Raw genomic sequence first — 20,378 nt, forward strand, 5'->3', positions numbered from 1 at the left:
AGGGATAATTTGGTCCATTTGCCATGCCAGATGTGCAGAAGTATTTTAAATATTCAATCAGAATCTCAGTTGCTGTGAAGCAGATAATCACAGTCTTGGCTTGGCTATTTTTGTATTTTTTTTTAACTGTACTGTTCTTGTGAATATGATAAAACAGAGGCTTGCAAAATGCAGTCTCCACTTCACAGTCTGGGTCCTGGCCCAGACTTGTGGTTTACAAAGCCTTTTGCTGAGTGACAACAAAACAAATTATGCAGTCTCCCTTATGCCTTAAATTTAATATCTCATCTCCTGCCCTCTAATTCAAACCTTCACACTGCACCAGGGTTTCCTTTGTAATGAGATAACTCTGAATATTAAGTTTGCATTACACAGGGCTATTATTCACATGCCTGACATCATTACATATGGAACTGTAATCAATAAAACATGGTTCAAGAGGGATTGGATGGCTTGTGGGCATGGGGATCAGTCACTGAAGCCTCTAAGTTTCTGCAAAACATCCATCCCAAGTCAGTAGTGACCTACCAGAGAGCCTTGATGAAAACCTCAGGCGGTGAGGCCGAAGTTCGAACAGTCAGGGGTGTTTGCTGTCTGAGGTGGTCCCACCGTGTCACTGCTGAGCCACCCGGCTGGGGTGGAGTGACAGGACGAGTGCATAGCCTGCTCTCTGATATACGGACTTGATTTGAGTATAAACAAACCTCCCTCTTCAGCCCTGACACCCCAAGTCCAAATCCATTTCATTTGAATTCAAATCCACTCTGGCTGAGTCAGCCTGGCAGACTTCGCTGTCTGTTCTCCACCAGCTGTCAAAAAACAATCTGCCCTGCAGAATCAAGCCCAGCTGACACTGTTCACTGTGCAAGGTTTATAGGCTCTGCGAAGCCTGACATATTGCATGTGCTCATGTCCTACCTCCGTCGTTGTCTTTCCCATCGCCGCATGCCGTCTCCATGGAAGTATCGCAGCCCGCTCCTCTCCAGCCCAGCTGGCAGACACAGTGCCAGCCGTTCATGTCCAGAGTGCATCTGCCATTGCCGTTACACAAGCCAGGGCATCCCTCTGCAAGGCAAACAGCCACACATTCAAATGCACTGGAAAGACAAAGCAACGCAGCCTTGAAAGAGGCTAATTAAACAGCTTTTTCCCTTTGCCTTCAGTTTATTTCTCCACTGTCACTCAGTGTCTTCCCACCTGGAGCAAACTGTCCCAGTTCAGTATCGGAATGGTGGTGACCACTCAATGGGCTGCTGTCTCCCAGGAGGTCCTCACAGCACAGCCTCGCTAATTGGATCGAGGGAATGGTGAGCTTCAGGGAGGCAATGAGACTTTCCTGCTTCATTGGTTGTACACCCCCCCTGCCCTCTGAGTCTCTCAAAGCATTTGCTTTGTAGGACCAAGATTTGGGGTTACCTAAATTGCACGTGGGGTTAAAGATCCCAGAACCCTGTGGGATAAAGCAGTTGGCTTTCAGCAATACTGAGACCTCAGACTGGTAAGCAGTCAAAGCTGTCTGGAAAGGGAAGGTGCTTCCTATGTTGGAAAATATTTGAAGAATCCCCAGTTTCTCTACTGTAGTCATTTTGGTGGGATTCATCTCATCTGGTTACAATTCATCTATAATGGAGATACCTTCAACTCTCTCTGTAGTCAGCAGAGAAAAAGACTGTCCCATGGCATAAATCCCCTCGCGTGTGTTAGATGCCCATACTGATGAGCTGAAGCACGCTCTGGAAACACCCATTTCTCCCCCGTGACTAGAAAGAGAGCCCAGCACAGAGGCAGGCGTTTCTTTTATAAGCAATAAAACTTAGGGAGGATGAACACCAAGCTCCCAGTCTGCTCACTAGGGTTTGATTTTCGCATCTGATGACCTCTCGCTGAGATTGCCGTCCTTTTTTTTATTCCCCCAAGAAAATAGCAGAGTAATTTCCACAGTAAGCAGCGGTGTGAGGGAGTCTACTTAGCTTATACAGTTCTGGGGGCTTTTTAACTGCAGAGCTCAAAAATCTTTACCGAGAAGCAGTCAGAAATGTAAGCCACATTTTACAGCTTAGGAAACTGAAGTACAAGGGACTGAAGTGACTGTCAAGGTCACTCAGCAGGACTGATTATACCAGGAACACAATTCAGTCTTCCTGAGCCCTGTTTTAAGGCCCTCTCTATTTATACGTGTGTTGTGCAATCCTGCCACATAGTTTGAGTTTCTTCAGGCCCTCAGCTTTGCAAGACAGGTTTGTTTGTGAAACTCTGCAAACAACACACACTTATCCTGTCCTAAAGGATTGCAATGTGATGGTGAAGAGTACTGAAACGTATGTGTTGTTGCAACGTCTGGCTGACCGTATGATGCACGAGGGTCTGCCCAAGGAAGTGCTGAGACAGCATGTAGAGCACACCATGTCATCATGTGTCCTGCGCTGGGGAAACGTCGTTCAGAAATACCTTTTAACTAAAAAACTCTTTCATGGTGAACATCTTTTCTAGGATGTTTTTCTAACAAGTGCCATATTTACAGGGACCAACTGGAAAGAAAAAAAAAAGGTGTCAAGGAAAAGTCCTTTAAAAGGATCTTAAATAAATTTTTCATTTACAAAAATATTTGTTGTATTTCAGTCTTTTAAAATGTGTAATCTCGGGGGGGGCATACAACGTGTGCATGTTAGCATGCTTGTGTGTGTGCGTATTTTGGTATTTATACACTATATTAGTATTTATATACTACAGAAGAGCTATTTATAGCAAGGCTACTTGAAATTCTCCATTTTAGTACCCTGCCTTCAGTTACTTGCAACAGTGCCAAACTTTTAACCATTTAATCTGATTTTTTTCCAAGGCTAGAGCTAATTTATGTGTTTGTTCCCTTCACTTACGTTCAGTACAAGCTGAAAGCATTCAGCTGTTTTGGAGATCAAGAGAGAAAGAAGTGTATTACTTGTTAAATTAACCTGCTAGAATTACTTAGCTAGCTGGGTAATCCTACTTTGGCATAGATAAATTCAGTTTGGATGGGACCATCCTGATGGTGAAGATAGGACTTTTTCTCCCTTTTTATAAATCATTTGTCTAGATGAAAAACCTCTGAAGAAATCTCACTTTATGTGTATTCTGCATGGCTCCATTAGAGCTTGGCTGGTGCAACACCATTGAGCACACGTCATGTTTTTACTGCTTGGACTTTTTATAACCCATCCTAAAGAGTTCTTTTCTATCCTGCAGGTACAGAGGCTGAGCAGGAAACTCCTTGCAAAGGTGCTGTGGTGTTGACCTGGACAGGAGTGCAGTGAGAACCACAAGAAGTTGAGTGATGAGAAGTTGAAGACGCCACTGTAGAAGGATGAGAGAAGAAGGGTTGGATACCACTATATTTTTTAACCCAACAAGTAGTGTTTAATTCCTAGAGCAGATTCTTATTTTCTGCAATGGGAAGGAGATAGATAGGTTTTAGAAGTTTTTGCCGGGAGCTAAAGACAAAAAGTCTCCTGGGTTTGGTTCCAAGCCCTGTAGGAACAGGTCCGAGTCCCAGAAACGGTTTAAGTTAGGCCTATGAGGTTTCACATGATGAAAATTCAGAGGGAAAAGAGGGATTTCATTTTATTGTTTTTGTTTCAATTTTATTTTGCATTTCATAATCTTTGGAACAAAGATCTCAAAAACATTAACATTATTAGGCAGAAAAGATACTTCAGTGCTTGATCAGTTGCTCTGAGACTGACAAAAGCAAATGATCTTCAAATGTCTCACAAGAGGAGTGTCCAGCAAGTATAAGGAAAAACTAGTATAACTGTAAAAATTAGGAGCTCATATGGAGCTGCATGTGCTCTGCTCTCCCAGGCTTAGGAAAGGGGGAATCTGGAATGGCAGAAAATGGCTGATATAATTAGGATGGGAGCACCTTCTGTATCTGAGGAAATGAGAAGAGCTTGATTTGTCTATTCTAGCACAGCAAAGGCTGAAAAGACTATGATTGTTTTCCACAAATGCATGAAACAGATAAAGAGTGAGAAGGGAAAACAGCTATTTAAGCTAAAGAGAATAATGCTGGCATAAGAACAAATGGACATAAACCAAGCATGAATAAATTCTGGCTGAAAATTAGAAAGAAAAAAAAAATCATTTGCCAGGATCAAAGGAATGAGTATTAAAGAGAAGAAGCCTCATTTATCTATCCATAGAGCTTGGTAAATTTAGATAAAGTTTTACACAACGTGGTTGCCCTTGAGAGCAGAAGACTGGACTCTAACTGAGGAGACCTTTCAGTCCTGTGTCTTTGAATTTTGTGTGTAATTCATTGTCTATATGAAGAGTGTCTGAGACTATCGGAATGGACTTTCATGATTTCCTCTGAATCTTCTTGATCTGGACCCAGAGAAACTAAGTCAAGCATCTCAGAAAGTAGACAGAGGAAAAGCATCAGCTGGGAGAGGAGAGACAGAAAAGAGAGAGAATCTCATGAGATTATGCCTTCCTAAAGTGACTATTCCTCATTCTTGACTATTAAGGGAACCCAGTGTGACTAGCTGAGATAGAAGCATCTATGCTGTAGGTATCTAAAGTGGGATATCTCCCACCTGTAACGTCAAACTCCATTGTTTTGGCATCTTTCAAGTCTAGAAAGCAAATTTACCCCCTCCCACCAAGGAGAGAGTCATCTCTGTTTCTTAATGAGATAAAACTCTTCCAAGGAGTCAGAGAGAACTGTTTCCTAATGAGATAAACTCTTCTTCACAGATCCATCAACATAGAAGTTTTTGGATATTAACCATTACATTATAAGGTACAGCAAAGTATCAGCGCTGTGAGGACTATATTGTACCTCTCTTGTGTCATGGGTTTGGTAGGAGGGCAGACGGTTTTCAGAAGTAATGAGAAAGGAAATCATTAATAGAAAACAACACAATTAAGCAGTAGCTGTCAGAGGACTTGTAGCTTCAGAAAGCTGGAAGATAACACGGACATGTAGGCCAATATATCTAGGAGAATGGACCTGTTAAGTACTACTATTTCTAAACTGGTTCACTGCATAAAGACTTGACCATCCCTAACTCTACAGAGATAGGAATGTACAGTATTCCCCCTTCCACAAACAATGCACTTCAAAGCACTTGACAAAAACAGAATACAAATAAACTTTATCCATTCCTTTCCCCCATGCTGGGGAATAAAGCAAAAAGATCATCTTGTCTCCAAAGTGTTTCTGAATATCAACACAGCAGGGTGGCTTAATCCTCACAGATTTACACCACCATAATCTTGCAGCTCTGATCTCTCATATCTAGAGTCACCAGTGATCCATTATTCTTGTTTGTGTTTGTTAACTGTGTTTGGGTGACTAAGAGAATTAAATATATGAATAGGGCTTTTTGGGGGGGCGGAACTCTTCGTGTGAGTTTCCAGCTGAAGCACACAAAATTGCTGCTGAAAAGATGATGATACTGTGGGCCATTTGCAAAGATGTCAGGTCTGCCATGCAAGAGACAGTACAGACCAGGGAAGCAATATAAAAAATGGACTAATTTTGAACTAAACAAGAGTATCAGAGTCAAAGGAGACTGTCACCAGAGTAAGAAATTATCCTGCCATTTTAAGATTGTTGGTAAAACAATCTGTTCTTAATGATCTCTATAGTTAAGGCCTTCTCTAATTAGTCCAATTATAAACAACGTTCAATGGGTTTTTTCTTCAAGCCAAGACTCATTGCCACTTGAAATTGGACTTGAAAGATAAGGCTGTTATCTTTCCTCCATTGTCAGTAGGAAAGCACTGATGGATGTTTTAACAAGTCCCAACAGACAGTGGTTGAGCTCTGAAACGAGTAGGACATGGCTGAATGCAACATGTGAGGATGCAAACACATGGAGCTTGAGAGAACAACAATCAGTAAGTGACCTGCAGAAGTTCTGTAGGACTGAAGGGGAGGAGCAAAGCATCAGCTGATCCCTGCAAATTATGAGAAACCCGGTAAAGTGTCCTGAAAAACATTGGACTTTTAAACTACCACCATGATATTTTGTAACGGTGGGAATCCAGAAACCCTTAATCAGATGCATCCTGTAAAATGAAGATTAAAAAGTTACTTGCCAGAGCTCCTATTGCTTATAATTGTATAAATAAGGGAATTGGCTGCGGTCACACCTTGGGTTCTCACTGCTTCTCAGACTTCAGGAGCAGCCCAAAGAAGTCATCTTGCAGCCATCCCTGAATTCAAATGTTGTTCAGCATCTTTACATTTCAGAATAGCTGTTTACATGTTTCAGTATAGCATTAATGTGGTTATTTTTTAAGAGCGAGAATTGATAAGCAACAATATAAATTAATTACATTGATGTACCATCAGCTCCAATGGTATTCTGGATGGAGAAGCCCTCTCTAAAAACAGCACCTCTTTAATAGTAGGCACCTCTTTTCATTTTAAGCATTACCATTGTTAATTAGGCCTTAGTTTAGAAGATTCCAGTCCAATTCTAGTTAGAGCTTCTTGGTTTAATCATGCTGATGTTTGCTATTGAAACTTGCCCTCCAATTTAGAAAGAATTCTGCATCTTCTCTGACTTACTGGTTTATTGTAAAGCTGTAAGAAAGATTCAGCAGTAAATCAGGCTCACCCTTGACAACACAGGATTACTAGGAAGGGATTTCAACCAGAAAGATGTTAATAATTAAGAAAGCCAAAAGGGCATGAGTAATTTAGTTTTGAAAAATGCACACCATGCAGTTAGCCAAGTAAAAAACATGTACTTTTAATGTTTCAGCTATTGCTAATCTTTCCAAAAGAGGCCATGCATGGTAAGAGACAATCTTTTATTCCTAGTATGTTGCTTAACCTGTTACCCACTGAAATGCTCACTAAATATAATGTGTCTTTATTCTTGGGCATCAAGGTGAGTCAAAAGGCTATCCAGAGGAAAAATGACAGCTACAGAAGACATAGCAAAAAAAAATTGGGCCAGTGAATAGGCAAATCAGTACTGAAGGTCCCCGGACCCAGGCTCTGCAGGTTGATTTCTCGTCTTTTTTATCCCCTCGGTGCTTATCCTCTCCTTTTTGATCCAGCCTTCTCCAATACATGTTGAGATGAAAAGGAGGAGTCCTGGGGTTTTGAAATGCAAAACACTGAGATGAGGAACATTAACAGGAGGTTCTGATCGCAATCCCTAGTGATGGCCGGTATCTTCCTCTAAGGATGCCACCACTATTACTTCAAAAGGGTGGAACAAGTGACCCTCTTTCCTTGATCTAAGAAGCAGAATATACTTTTTTCTCCTAATTTAAATAAAGTCAAGCGTGTTTTACTGATACTAAGCACTGAGAGAAAACTAACTACCACTGAACAATCCACTGATCTATAAAGAGGGGTCCAAGGACAGCTACCAGTTGCATTACACTGAAGATGAAAGTCTCCTTATTTAAACTGTGGATACTTCCCTATCACTAATATTTGTTTGTCTGTTCAAAGTTTTTCCCTCTTTGCGATTGTACCTGAACCTGCCTTTAAGCCTCAATGGAAATGAGAGAGAAACATTAGATTGTAAATTCATCCAGAGAAGTGAAGCCAGTCGGGCAACCATGTTTCTTGTCACACCACAGGAGCCCTATATGGCAGAGACTTCACTTTAACTGTTCACCAGACAAATACTTTGGCATATCTGTCCTTCTTCATCAGCCTCTCACAGCTGCTGTTTCTTATTGCTCACAACCTGAAAAAGAGGGTAATGCTATGAAAGAAACTGATTTGTTCAACCTGATTTTTTGGTTTGTTTAACCAGCAAACATATGATGCTGTGTGGTGTCAGCACTGTGTTGCTGTTAGTATCAAATCAGCCATGTAGAAAGATATTTGTGTCCAACTCAATCATATTTATTGTCATATTGTTGTATTTAACTAGATGTGTGCTATTTCAATATTTTTAGAAAACTCAGTGCATTGTGGAACTGTCTATTTCTATTTAAAAGGCCTTAATTAATTTAGCTCATTGCTCTGATTAATAAACAACTGAGATTTTTTTAAGATAGGGATTACCTCTATTCTGTAACAGTTCAATTCCTTTTCTTCTTCGCTGAAGAAAGACCTGGGTCCTAGTCTTTCCTTATATTTACAAATATGAACATAGGGTTGGATTTCGTTGTCGTGTACATTAATGCAACATCACTAATTTCAATAGATTTTGCAGATTTATACAACCAGAGGCTTTGAGGTCATAACATTTTTCTATCAAGAAAATAAATGATAATATATCATTACTCAAAGTTCCCATGTAAGACTTTGCAATCATGGATCCAAAACGTGAAGACTCCACACAGAAAGTGCACTCACCTGCTTGTTACAAAAAGGATCATAGACATTCAATTAAAACACATCACTGTACAGGGCTCCTGCTGTATGCACAGACACTGTTGTTTCCCCCTGACTTGCCTTACCTGGGTAGGACAGGTGAGGATGAGAGATGATTTGGAGGGGAGGACAGGGACAAGGGGACGGGTGGGAACACTGATACGATGTCAACACAGGGTCACAGCACTTACGGAGGTATTTCCTACCTAAATGACTGGAAAGTTCACCCTTCCAGACATTAGGGAGCACTTTGGTGACAATGAGGAAGAGATGCAACCTCAACACAGCATGTTCACGGTGCATTTTTTTAAAAGAAACACAAAGACAATAGGAAAAATAGGAAGGAAGAGCATACCTTTCACTACCTTATCCAGATAGTGAGCTTGGGAGATAAAAGACAGGACATTTAAGGTAGGATTGAATAAGTGCATTGCGGCTTACTACGAGACTGTGCAGGTGCTAGAAAGGCAAAGGAGAGTTCGCTGTGGTATGAAAAGAAAAACCTTGATTATGAGGAGAGAAAAAAGGAAGAAGGATGGAGCACAGCCCTCCTCAGTCACAGAGCTCAAGAAGGCTGTGTTTATGCATCCAGTCATCTTTGCTCGATAAGATCAGGAAGAGAAACAGGAAAGTTTTATATATATACATATTTATGTGTTTATATATGTATAGATATATATATGTATAAATACATATATATGGCAGAATATTGTAATGCTCTGCTCATTTGCAACAGCCTCCCTCTGTTTTACTGACTGCTTTTCTTTTCATCAGGAAAAACAGAGTCATTTGAAAGTGCTCCACCTCACCTGATTGCCTTATATTTTTCCACACAAAGGGGCACAGTTCTGTGACCTTACCAGACTGGGAGAGGCTTTTCCCTGGATCTTCTTAATGGTAATACATTGCATTTATACAGCATCCTCTAGCCCCAGATCAAATTACTTTACAAATATTAAACTAACCTCACGGCAGCTCTACCAGACAGGTAAGTATTAATATACTCATTCCAAGGAGGGCTAAAGAAAAAAAATGTAAGTTATAGATGTAGTGGGAGGAGTCATGTGCCCAATTCCCATGGAACATTAATTTGAAAAACCACCTTCTAATTGATTTTCTGGGGTCAAACAGAAAGTTGGTAGCAAAGACACAAGCAGAAGCCCGGACTCCTGCCTCGGAGAGCCCTTGCGCATGCCAGCAGGCGGCACTCTCTCTCCTAACAGCAGCGGGTCTTTATTAATAAATAAGAAGCTCTGAGTCTTGCTTTTCTCTCTTTCATTACCTGCTTAAACGTTATTTCCCTTGTTCTCTTGTCCGCTCCCTGCAATATCTCTCTCAGTTGTGTCCTGGTACCCTTTTGAAGAGGTTTTTGTTTTAGGTTCATTCACGCAGACCGCCCACCTGGGAGGTCACAGCCCTTGCAGGAATTATTTTTCCATCCTGTGATGGATCCGTCGAAGCACTATTGTAAGTAAGCGGAGAGGGCTGGGGGGATCAGAGCTCACCTAGCGTGGGGCAGTTATGAGGCTTGGAAATGAGATGAACTAATCAGCCTGGTGTAGTGGTAGCAATGTGGGAAGCATAGCATCACCATCCGCTTGGAAGGTGGCTGAAGCCTGGGAACGTGCCTCTTGGATTTTGACATCCAGAGCAGCCCAACCTGTAAACTCGGGCAGCAGCCACTGTGCAGATGATGGCAGTGGAGGCAGTTGCCAATGCCAACCATCTGTCCGTTATGTGTCAATGTTTTCTTGTAATTTGAAAAATAATGGGGGCCTTCCATGGGACTATTCCATGGTAGCATGAGTCTTTCTTCTCTAAACCTGTATAGTCTCATTCCCATGCTATAGTTCTGGCATTAAAATATTGTCTTATTATCTACAGATACTCCTTTGGAAACCCTGTGGGCATGTGGGACATGCTGAGGAACTATGTAGGGGCTCAGAAGAAAAGCTACTTTTCTAAGGTGTCCTCTGCACCCAAAGGCACCGTGCTCAGCTCCATGTCACCAGCCCCTTCCTGGAAGCCACTGTCCCTTCAGATCTGCTATGGGGGGAGCTCATGTGAGCATTTTTCAGTCTAAAAGTCCTCTTATTTCACCAGCCTGAGCTAACTTGGTTTGTTTTGTCCGAAACACGTTGGGAAGGATCATGTGAGCATTTCTCTTGGCCCATAGAGAGGAAAGAGAGAAGTGAGAGATGTTGGGAGCAGATCCTTGGGCAGGACTTCTTCCCCAGCACACTCTCCTTCTTCATTTTCTTAATATTCTTTTTTCCTTTTATCTTCCCTGTGGGGTGAAGTGGACAGAGCCGCAGTGAAATCACTGGAGTTAAACTGAGATCACACAAATTTGAAAGAGAGGAGAAAGTAGCCTTTCATTGTTGAACCAGTGACGGCACAAGTTTATGCCACAGGGGCAGGGAAAAAGACTGCCTTTGAAGTTCATCTGTGCTTAATATTTACTGTCAAATACGCTGCCAATCTACTTATGGCCAGATTACCTTCAGCTTGATGCAAAATCATGTTGGAACAAAGCAGCAAGTACATATTTTCTGCTGACTGCTATAACCATGGCCTTCTCTTGCCCAAAGGTCCCCATCCCAACCAGGCAGGGTGGGTGCCAGAGGGTCAAACAACCTCAGCTTCCACTGCGGATACGCCTGAGCGCTGCAGAGAGCTCACTATCTGCTCTGTTGGGCTGAGGGTAGCAAGAATCTTCTCCAGACACTAATGGGCTTATTTTATGTTGGCCTGCATATGGACCAAGCCGCTTTGTGGATTTAAATGGCACAAGCGGTGTGTTAGAAAGCTGGGGAAAAGAGCCCAGGATCCACCTGTAATGTGCCTTGGTCTGGATTCCAGCTGCTCCAGCAGAAACTGAGAGGCACTGATTACAACCCTGGCTATTCAGAACATGTGTGACTATTTATGCAAGAAGGCTGATGAAAGGCAAACTTAAAGGGGCAGATTTCTCAAAAATCAGAGTTTTGCTAAGTAAAACAAAAAAACAGCCCGATGGCGCCATAAGCAGAAGCCCGTGTGGGACGGGCTGTCTGCCCATCTGTCTAGGCACTTGTTATTGCATACATCACTAGCGCATGCCAGGGCCAGATTTTCAAAAGGAGTTAAGCACATAGCTTTTGCAGAGGTCAATGGGAATCAGGCGCTATGATGCTTTCAAAATCCTGCTAGGTAGACTGTTATGTGTTTGGAGAGCTAAATGCTGGTGCCTCAGGGCTCTAGAGACCCTGTAGAATTCAGGTGCAGCAACTGAACTTCCAGGGATGGCTTTGGTCTTGTGTCCAGGCTGTTCAAGGATGATGAACATTCCAACTCCACCACACAGGGAAGCCCTCTCTGCCGTTATTTTTCTAAACAACCTTAATATGAATCAAGGGATTAAGGCTTGTTGCTGGTAAAATATCATACAGAGATATTCACATACCGGATAAAATCTCAGTGCAAGGCCCATGTAGGCAGAGTGAAGTCTCCATTTCCATCTCTGAGGTGGGATGCACAGCACCTGGGGCACTATCCAGGCCATATCATCAACTGTATCAAATTTGATGCCAGGCTGTTACAGCCCTGGGAAATTTCTGGAGTTGTTTATTAAACCCAGGAAATTTTCTGTGGTGCCACCTGTGAATCAATCCCATAGAGCAGCCTACCACAGAGCTGAGTTGTAATTTGGCCTTTCAGAGCTCACAGAAAGAGGGTTTATTTCTCCTTTAAACCCAACGCTCCTAAAACCTACCGTGCTCCCTGGATGTTGTTTGGGCCAGAATAGAAGAAAGCTGAATTCTTGCAATGTTTCTAACTGGGGACAAATTTGGAATATGCTGGAGAGCCCATCATAGGAGTCTTGCATTGTGGCTTTTGTCATGGTTTTTTTTTCCTTTAAGAAATTAGAGTAAATTGATTGAACCGTTCTGCTGGGTTTCAGGATTCCTGCAGTTATATAATCAACTTTCTGTTCTACTCTTTTGCCTGGATGCGCTAAGTTTGCCGAATTAGGATGATGAATGCAAGCTTCTGCATCAATTTCCTGGTTGGGAATTAACTGGGGTTCCTCTAATGAAATCTCTGAATGTGAGCAATCAAGCTAGTATATTTGGTAACACGACTCTTTGTACGAGCAAACAAAATTAATCCACTGGGATCAGAGTTCCCTTGAACACTGTAAGAAAGAGCCTCCTATGACCTACAAAACAAAAGGATTTCTTACTCTCAAACATGCTCAACAGGAAATGGAAGACGTGTCCTTTACTTGCATCATCCATTTCTACCATGTTACCTGCACACATGGCAATATTGTTAAAGCATCACTTCAGCAATGGGGTTTTATGCTTGTCAGTGCTAAAGCAAACCGGGCCATGACACAGACATAGAAGGAATTACTGTCAACAGAACAAGTTGCCATGCAGGGAAATTACACAAGGACAAGGGGAATGCTTTCCACATACTTAATGTAATTCCAAGTCAATGTCCTTTCATCTGTGCCAATATAACTAGCTTATTACTCCTTCTAAAGCTATTCAATTTTCTTAGATATTTATGACTTTGCCAAATCTCCTTTACATTCTACACATTTATCAATGAAATATTCTGTAGGAAATATGGTTTACAGCTTCAGAGGCATGAGACTATGTACAAATTTGTTGCTAAATCACCATGCAAGAAGATGGGGGCGGGGGGGGGAGGGATGAAAAGAAACAGAATTGCTCCAGCACTCGAAATATTAAAGAATGATTCCTAAACCAAGGCAGCACTGCAATAGGAAGGTAGCACCACACAAAATGATAGTGTGCACCAGTAACATCTCGATGCTGACTGCATTGCAGTGCTGGCCTTTCCCATGATAACACGGACTCTTTATACTTAGAGTGAGGAATACCACAAATAATGGGGTAAATTTAATTACCATGAAAGATAAAAGCTTGTTGTTCAAAAACAGTCCGGGCATATCAGCTGTGTGGAAAAATATCATATACTGAACTAGTGGCATTTTGGTTTTGCAGCAGAGCTAATAAAATGGCACTGAGGGTTTGAATCAGGCTTTTTTGTGCATAAATGATTTCCATATAAAATTGTCCCCTGGATTTGGGACCTTCTGCTGAACATTTGTTTTTCTTTTAAAACCCTTTCATGAATCTGTGTTGCTTTCCAAATCAAAGTGCTTGAACACAAGGCTATAAAATAATATTATAGAAACAGGATTCCAATTAACACAGGACGGCTCTCTTTTCATTTTAAAGTCATTTAAGAAAGGTTTTTTTAATCCCTTCCTCATGAAAAGAAATGAAAGCTGCTAGGGACATAGAAAAGAAAGCAGAATGTAATGTCTAATGAGACAGGGGAAGTTTTAAGAGCTAGATATTTTTCATTAGGGGATGCATGTGGAGACCATAATGTGGTAGGGTGATATTAGCATAAATAAATGATAAGTAGAATTGAGCCACAGATATGGTTTGTACCATTACCCTAATGCTGGAATTAAAATATTGTGATCAGGCTTCATTCCCTGTCTGTCTTTGTGTGTGCAAACTTACCTGGTCTTCAAGCAAAAAAAGTGATGTCTACGTAATAACTAAGTTGATAATCCACATGGATTTGCCCAGGTATCGCCAGTGGTTAATTCTGATGTAGTGTGATTTATATGTATCATGGCATAATGAAAGCAACACAGAGGTAAATTTTCTTATCTTTAAAAGAAGCTGATTAAAACAAAATGACTGGAGGAGAATTCTCACTCCGGAACAACTCTTCTAAAGTCAACCAATTTTTTTTAGGTCCACACAGGCATTATTGAAAGCAGAACTGGATTTACTAATTTAGTTTTCCATTAATGTATAATAAATGGTATCTGGGGAGTTTTAATGCTACTGATTTAATAGCATGACTACAGAATGGGGACTAAAGTAGTTGAATGCCTGACAGTCAGAAAAAAGGAAGAAAGGAAAATGCATCAAGGAGTTAAGTGAGATGAAGGAGGAGAGTAAAGCCAAACCAGTTCATTAATGATGCTGCAAATTGCTTAATGTGAGAACTGCACCTCTTTGCAGGATTTTGGCATATTGGTGGCACCTTATTAATAATAATAATAGACATGACACTGAGAGCTCAAGATAAGTGCCAGGTACATGAGGAATACAGAACCAAAGAGAGAGGGGAATGAAATGGTTAGAAAGGTAGCAGAGCAGACAAGGGGTAAGCAAGACAGAGTTAAATACCAGCCAGAAGTCATCTGACTGCAGTTTCCTCTTTTATACTGGCAAGCAAAATGGCAGTGCAAATAATGGAGCAAATAAAAGGAAAGAAAGCTTTTAAATCAGATGCACGTTTCTGAAAATGCTGTCACCATAGTAGAGAGAAGTCTTGGAGGCCACAGAAAGACCTTTCCAGAGAGGCAAAGTGGGATGTTTTTAAAAGCATCTAGCTGACATTTGATAGCTTGTCTCTATGAGATCAAACACCACATAGGTGTACTTCACATCTGATCATAAAAAATATATATAGCCATGTCATCAACAAATGAAAGGACATTTTGTCTTGTTCCCACATGAAAATGTATGATGTCAGAACTTGAAATCCAAGAACAAAGGTGCTCATGCTACACTAAGTCACACATATTCAATTAAGCATGCGTCTTTTCTCCTCCCTGATCATCAATTATTCTTTTAAAAGTAGTCTGTTTTTCTTTCTCCCTACCAATAGTGCAGTGCTCTCCGTTCCAGCCCGGGCTGCATTCACACTTGCCATCCCGGCATGTCCCGTGCTCATTGCAGCGTGGGTGACACGCTCGCTGATCACAGGCTGTGCCCATCCATCCCTCCTCACAGCGGCAGGTGCCTCCAACACAAATGCCATGTCCTCCGCAGTCCGCTGCACAAATCTCTGTGGGAGAGAAGAGAGAGGAGGGGATATGGGTGGAGAGAAGGGAGAGGGGGAAAATCCAGAGTGTTATTGTTAAGAAAAGCAGCCACACTTCACTACCTCGCCTTACAGGGCAATGAAAGGAATTCCTGGAGCTCATAACACTAATCCTTCCTGGCAATAAGAATCTAATAAGTATATTACAAAAAAGAGATGGACATGGATTGCAGAGGTCTGCTGTGATTGATCCTCCTATTTGCTTTCTAATTCTCTTGCACTCCTCGTGCTTTTGTGATCACCAAATCTGAAGAGGAAGGCACTTCCAATAAGCAGAACAAAAGTCACATTTAATTAAAATCTGGTTAAATGTGGAAACAGTGTGCTGATAAACTACTGATGCTAAAGTTAAGTGCTGGCAAAGCCTGTTTATGGCTTGTTAACCCACAGTTCTGGGGATGGGATTCATTACAACCCTTCTTCTCGCCTTAAAATTAATATAGAACATTTCTATTTCTACTGAGTCTGCACATCTGCTATGTCTCTGTTTTCCTAACACCCCATAAAAAATCCACTCTCAGGCATTCGGAGGTACCAACATGCTCTTTTTGTGAGCTACATGCACTGGAGTTGATTGATAGGATGATGCTTATTCCCAAGTCTTACTGGAGTTAACGGAAGCATGGAATCACAGCTGGGCATTTTGGTACTCACCTCCAAAAAAGAGAAGAGCTAAAGGACATTGGCTTTTCAGAGGTGCTGGCCTTCCCACCCTCTGTGAGCCCCAGTAGCCATACGGACACAGATATGCATAATATTTTGGCCCAGCATAAGGCTTTTGGCTAAAACCTGGCATGCCCTTGGCATGAATTTGGGAGACTTCATGTTTGCATCTGCACTGTATTTGTCTGGAAAAATCGAGACTTGGTGGAGAACAGGTACCCGCGAGTCAGGTGTTAAAATGCCTGTTATCACCATTACTACACAGGCCTGATTTCAAGGAAAAAAATAAAACCAAATACAGATGTGTTATACTGCAGATGAAATGAAATGAATCTATTTCTTCTTCTCCAGGCTCGTCACCTGACTGCTCACTTTTGATCTCTCGTAAACCATGACTGAACTCTCCTCAGTCAGAGGAGAGGCAATTCAGACTATATTTCAGACTATCAGGTCTTACCCCCCACTCTGACTTCTCTCTGGTGCATCTAAATTCGATCAAACTTTCCCAAATGTTTTGGACTCAAGCCTTCTGCTTGACTGAGATATTTTATAGATTTTTACAGGGTAGGGACACCGTTCACTTCAGAGAGAGTGGAGAGAAGATGTGAACAGAAGAAATGCTGAGCAGGGCTGGGTTGGAATCCCAGAAAGGGGTACCAGGATACTTTGCAGAGCACATTTTCTCTCTCTTCCCCCAGACATGTACCCCCAAAATGAATATCTCAGACACCAACCCATCTCCAGTGCCTCTCTTTGTGCTTCTGAGCATATTAAGTGCAGGATTCAGGCCTCGAGGCTTGTGGTGGAGGGACGACTGATATTATACAAGACATTTATTTTGGGTCACTGGCTGCACATAAAATATTCAAAACTACTCAGCCTGCATTAACATCACACCTGACTGAAATTTAGCCTTACTTTAAGTTGCCTTTAGTGTTTTGCTAATTAATACCGCCAGTAACAGGAAGCTTAGGCTGTTTGGGAACTTTTGACATGCTCCTGACGTGGGGCTGGAACATCCACTTCAACTCCAGCAGGAAGGTTTTGCATCATAGGAGAGAGCTGGAAGGTCTTCAGCCCCTTATGCTGAAATGGACTCTTGTCTCCAAGGATCAGAGAGCTCTTTAGGCAGCGGTATCTATGATAGCAATAACAGTAATGCTTTGCATGTCTAGATAATCCCTCATTTTCCAAGTGCAACAATGTGCTGGCTTTGGCAGGGATAGAGTTAATTTTCTTCATAGTAGCTAGTATGGGGCTGAGTCTTGGATCTGAAATTTGGAACACAATTTTAGCTCCTGCTTACTACAGCTCAAGGTGGTGAAACAGTTTCCTGTTGAACTCCTTTTGCTGCAGTGTCTCGGACATCTCCAAACCCTCTCAAACATTTAGTCCTATATATTTAAATCTCTAATGAAAGAACTTTGGAGTTCAAATGTGCTTAAGACACTCAGGAATTTGTCTGTCACATTTAGAATCAAACTTGCAAAACTATTTGGGCACCTTGGGTGCATAAACAGAGGATGCGAACATAGCACTTGCTGCCTAAATGTAACAGAATCTAATGTAAGCTTCATTGGAAGTTGCAGTTACACTATCACTTAAGACATGGCTGAGGAAGGACTCTTGAGTCGCTGTCAGAAGTTTTTACTTTGCATCTGGCATTGAGACACAGATTTTCAGAGCTCCTAGGTGTGAGGGAGGTAATATCATACTACAGTGCCCATTATGAACATAAGGGATGGGCAATAGTCCACTCGTCAAGGGGCTGGAGCCCAGCCGTGTGTGTTTCCTACCCCTTTCCCCAACTGCCAGACAACACTGGAATGAGCGTGGGCCTGTCAGGATGGTATGTGAACACACAGGATCTGTAAGTTAGTTAATGTAGCAATAAAGCTGCACAAAAAAAAAAAAGGCTCCCCTTGGCTGACCTGATGAACAAAGTCTGGGGGAGGATAAAGGAAACAGCAGATAAAAAATAAAAAGCTAGATTTAGGGTACTAAAATTTCATCAAGCTGAGAAGAAACGCATTGAGAAAGTACAAAGTCTGAGACTGCTGGCATTTAAGCCCTAACTAGGAAAGTATTGCTGTAGCCTCCGGTGCTTCCCAGCAGTCTTTCACCATAGGGCTACTCTAGTGTTGGACTGAAACAACTCCTGTGGTTATTGGTTTACATTCTTTATTCACACATGTTGAACTTTGCACCTCAGAATACTAAATAACATGCTCCCATAAATAACATTCTTGCTCCCAGTTCATCAAGCAATCCAGAGGACGCCAGCTCGGTTACTTCACATCTTCATTATGTCCTGTTCCCCAGCTTTGACCTTCAGGGTCCCATCTCTAAAATGGGGACAGCCCTGGTATCCTCAAGCCCAGTGATGTGCACTGCGAATAACCTCCACTGCTGACTGTGAAGCTCTGAAATTCCGAAGAGACAAATATCTCCAGCGATGGACCGGAAAATTAGCATCATGGAGGACTCAGCCCCTTGTGACTCCAAAATCCTTGAGAACATCTTAAGGACTTTACTATTATTTCCTTAGTATTTTATCTTTAGTTTGAGAATATTAATGAGTCTGACTGAGTGCTAGTGTTTATTTTTTGATGTTAAGATGTTATTTCTTTTTTCACAGATAAAGTAAACAAGGCATAAAGAAGTAAAGTGATGGGTCTACATGTATATGTGAACACAGGCACGGACCTCCTAGGTGTCCTGATACCCAGTCTCACGTCCTGTCCATAAGACAGGGAAATGACAGCAGGTCAGATATGTACAGGTTGGTGGTGCAGGAAAAAAAAGCAGGGATAAAAGGAAGCTATTTTGAGTGACAGTCAGAAGCCTTCTTGGAGTTATTTAAAGGTGTGAAACCAGGATAATGGAGTGACATTCAAAAATGGTGAGGAGGGAAAAAAGCCCCCACTTTCTGAAAGGCAGAATCTCTGTGGAGTCATTCCTATGAAAAGGGATGGAAAACCCACTGGGACATTTACACCTCAGCTGAAATATTTCCCAGACAACGTGCTGCCAAGGAACAGTTTTGCACACGCGGGCCAGGGACACGCACTGCATGATCTAAAACAAACAGATCTTAGGTTAACCCTGAATGGGAACGCTGGCAACATTTTGGGTTTCATCTCCCACCCAGCTGAGACCTCAGCCACACCACCACCCATGCGCACAAGAGAGTGCAGGCTCCAGGTTATGAATGTGTAATTCATATATAGTGGATATATAAGGTGGTTTGGATTCCCAAGCCCCAAGGGCTGTAATAAAGACCCTCAGCTGTGAAAAACACTTGTGAAGCAAACTACTTACGACAGTCTCCCTAAAACATAGTTTAATTATTTCTGACAGGGAACCAGGAGCCAGGAATTCTCAAATCTAAATCTTCCATTTAGCTGCCAGTTTAAAGATAGATGGGAACCATACAATTTAAATAGCCTTACAACACACATCCTGCTGTATGTCCTGGACCTTTACAACACAGCACTCTTAAATGCTCACAGGTTTCTAATGGGTGATTAAATAGTCGGAGTAGCTTTTACTTTTCTGGCATCACTCAAAGAAATGATCAAAATGGATTTCAGATTAAGTTTCCACTTAAATACAGGTCTTTTTGGGCAGCTCAAGACAGCTAAGGCTGATTTACAGAAAAGGGCAGGTGAATCATTTCTTTGTCATTCAGTCCCAGGGACAGAATTTGCCACCTCTGTTCTTGCTACAAGCGGCATTTTTTTTTGGTACATTTCCCAATTCTGTTGTTAAAATTAGAGGACATGATTAGCTACCATCTGAGCTGTGTGAGCAAATGAGAAGGAAAGCTTTTAATTCTCCTATTACAGTATTCATAGACTGGCCAGCTGCACTATATTGCTCCTGCCTATTTAAGCCTAGTTAGAACGCTGTGCTTGTGCATAAAAGACCTGCCTGTTAAATATTTTCACACCAGCTGTTCCCAAAAGGTGACTAAATATTTCCTTTCATCTTTAATCTCTTCCACTGTTTGTATGAACAGCTTAGCCATTCCTTATCCTTTCCTAGAGGTGCGTTGTGTTTTACTTCATCTTGCCGTGCAGCTCTCAAAGCCGCCTGTAGTTCCTTGAAGGAAGGGGATCTTCTGAGCAAATCTGGTGCCCAGTTCTAAGAGGAAATATGAGTCTTACTGTCCTCAAAAGGTACAATCAGCCCATGCACCTCTGTGGGAAATACCTGGACTTTGAGTAATACCCCGTATTTTGCTCCCTGACACTTGCACTTACCAGATGGGTGTTAATTGATTCATGGATGCAGGGTTTTACCTAAGGAATCAAGTTCACTTCTACTCTACCACCTGGGTTTTTGTCATGGTACTGTCTAGGATTGGTGTGTTCCCTTGCCTGGATTTCACCTCACCTTATACCACACTCTTACCTGAAGAACTAAACTGAGCCTAGTTGCCCTCTGC

General features: G+C 41.8%; 1 protein-coding gene across 3 annotated transcripts in view; it reads right to left on the reverse strand.

Annotated features, from left to right (window-relative positions):
• Window positions 1-20,378, reverse strand: part of TENM4 (teneurin transmembrane protein 4) — a 360,992-nt gene that overhangs the window by 117,643 nt on the left and 222,971 nt on the right. For 2 of the 3 annotated variants that reach the window (XM_059822505.1, XM_059822492.1), the window contains 3 exons: window positions 15,044-15,229; window positions 8,691-8,717; window positions 919-1,065 (listed from right to left, as the gene is read on the reverse strand). In XM_059822505.1, the coding sequence (XP_059678488.1) occupies window positions 919-1,065; window positions 8,691-8,717; window positions 15,044-15,229 (360 nt within the window). The remainder of the gene's footprint in view (window positions 1-918; window positions 1,066-8,690; window positions 8,718-15,043; window positions 15,230-20,378) is intronic. The other variant, XM_059822500.1, reaches the window with a different exon arrangement.

Source organism: Gavia stellata, chromosome 1, assembly GCF_030936135.1.
Source record: "Gavia stellata isolate bGavSte3 chromosome 1, bGavSte3.hap2, whole genome shotgun sequence".
Taxonomy (NCBI): domain Eukaryota; kingdom Metazoa; phylum Chordata; class Aves; order Gaviiformes; family Gaviidae; genus Gavia; species Gavia stellata.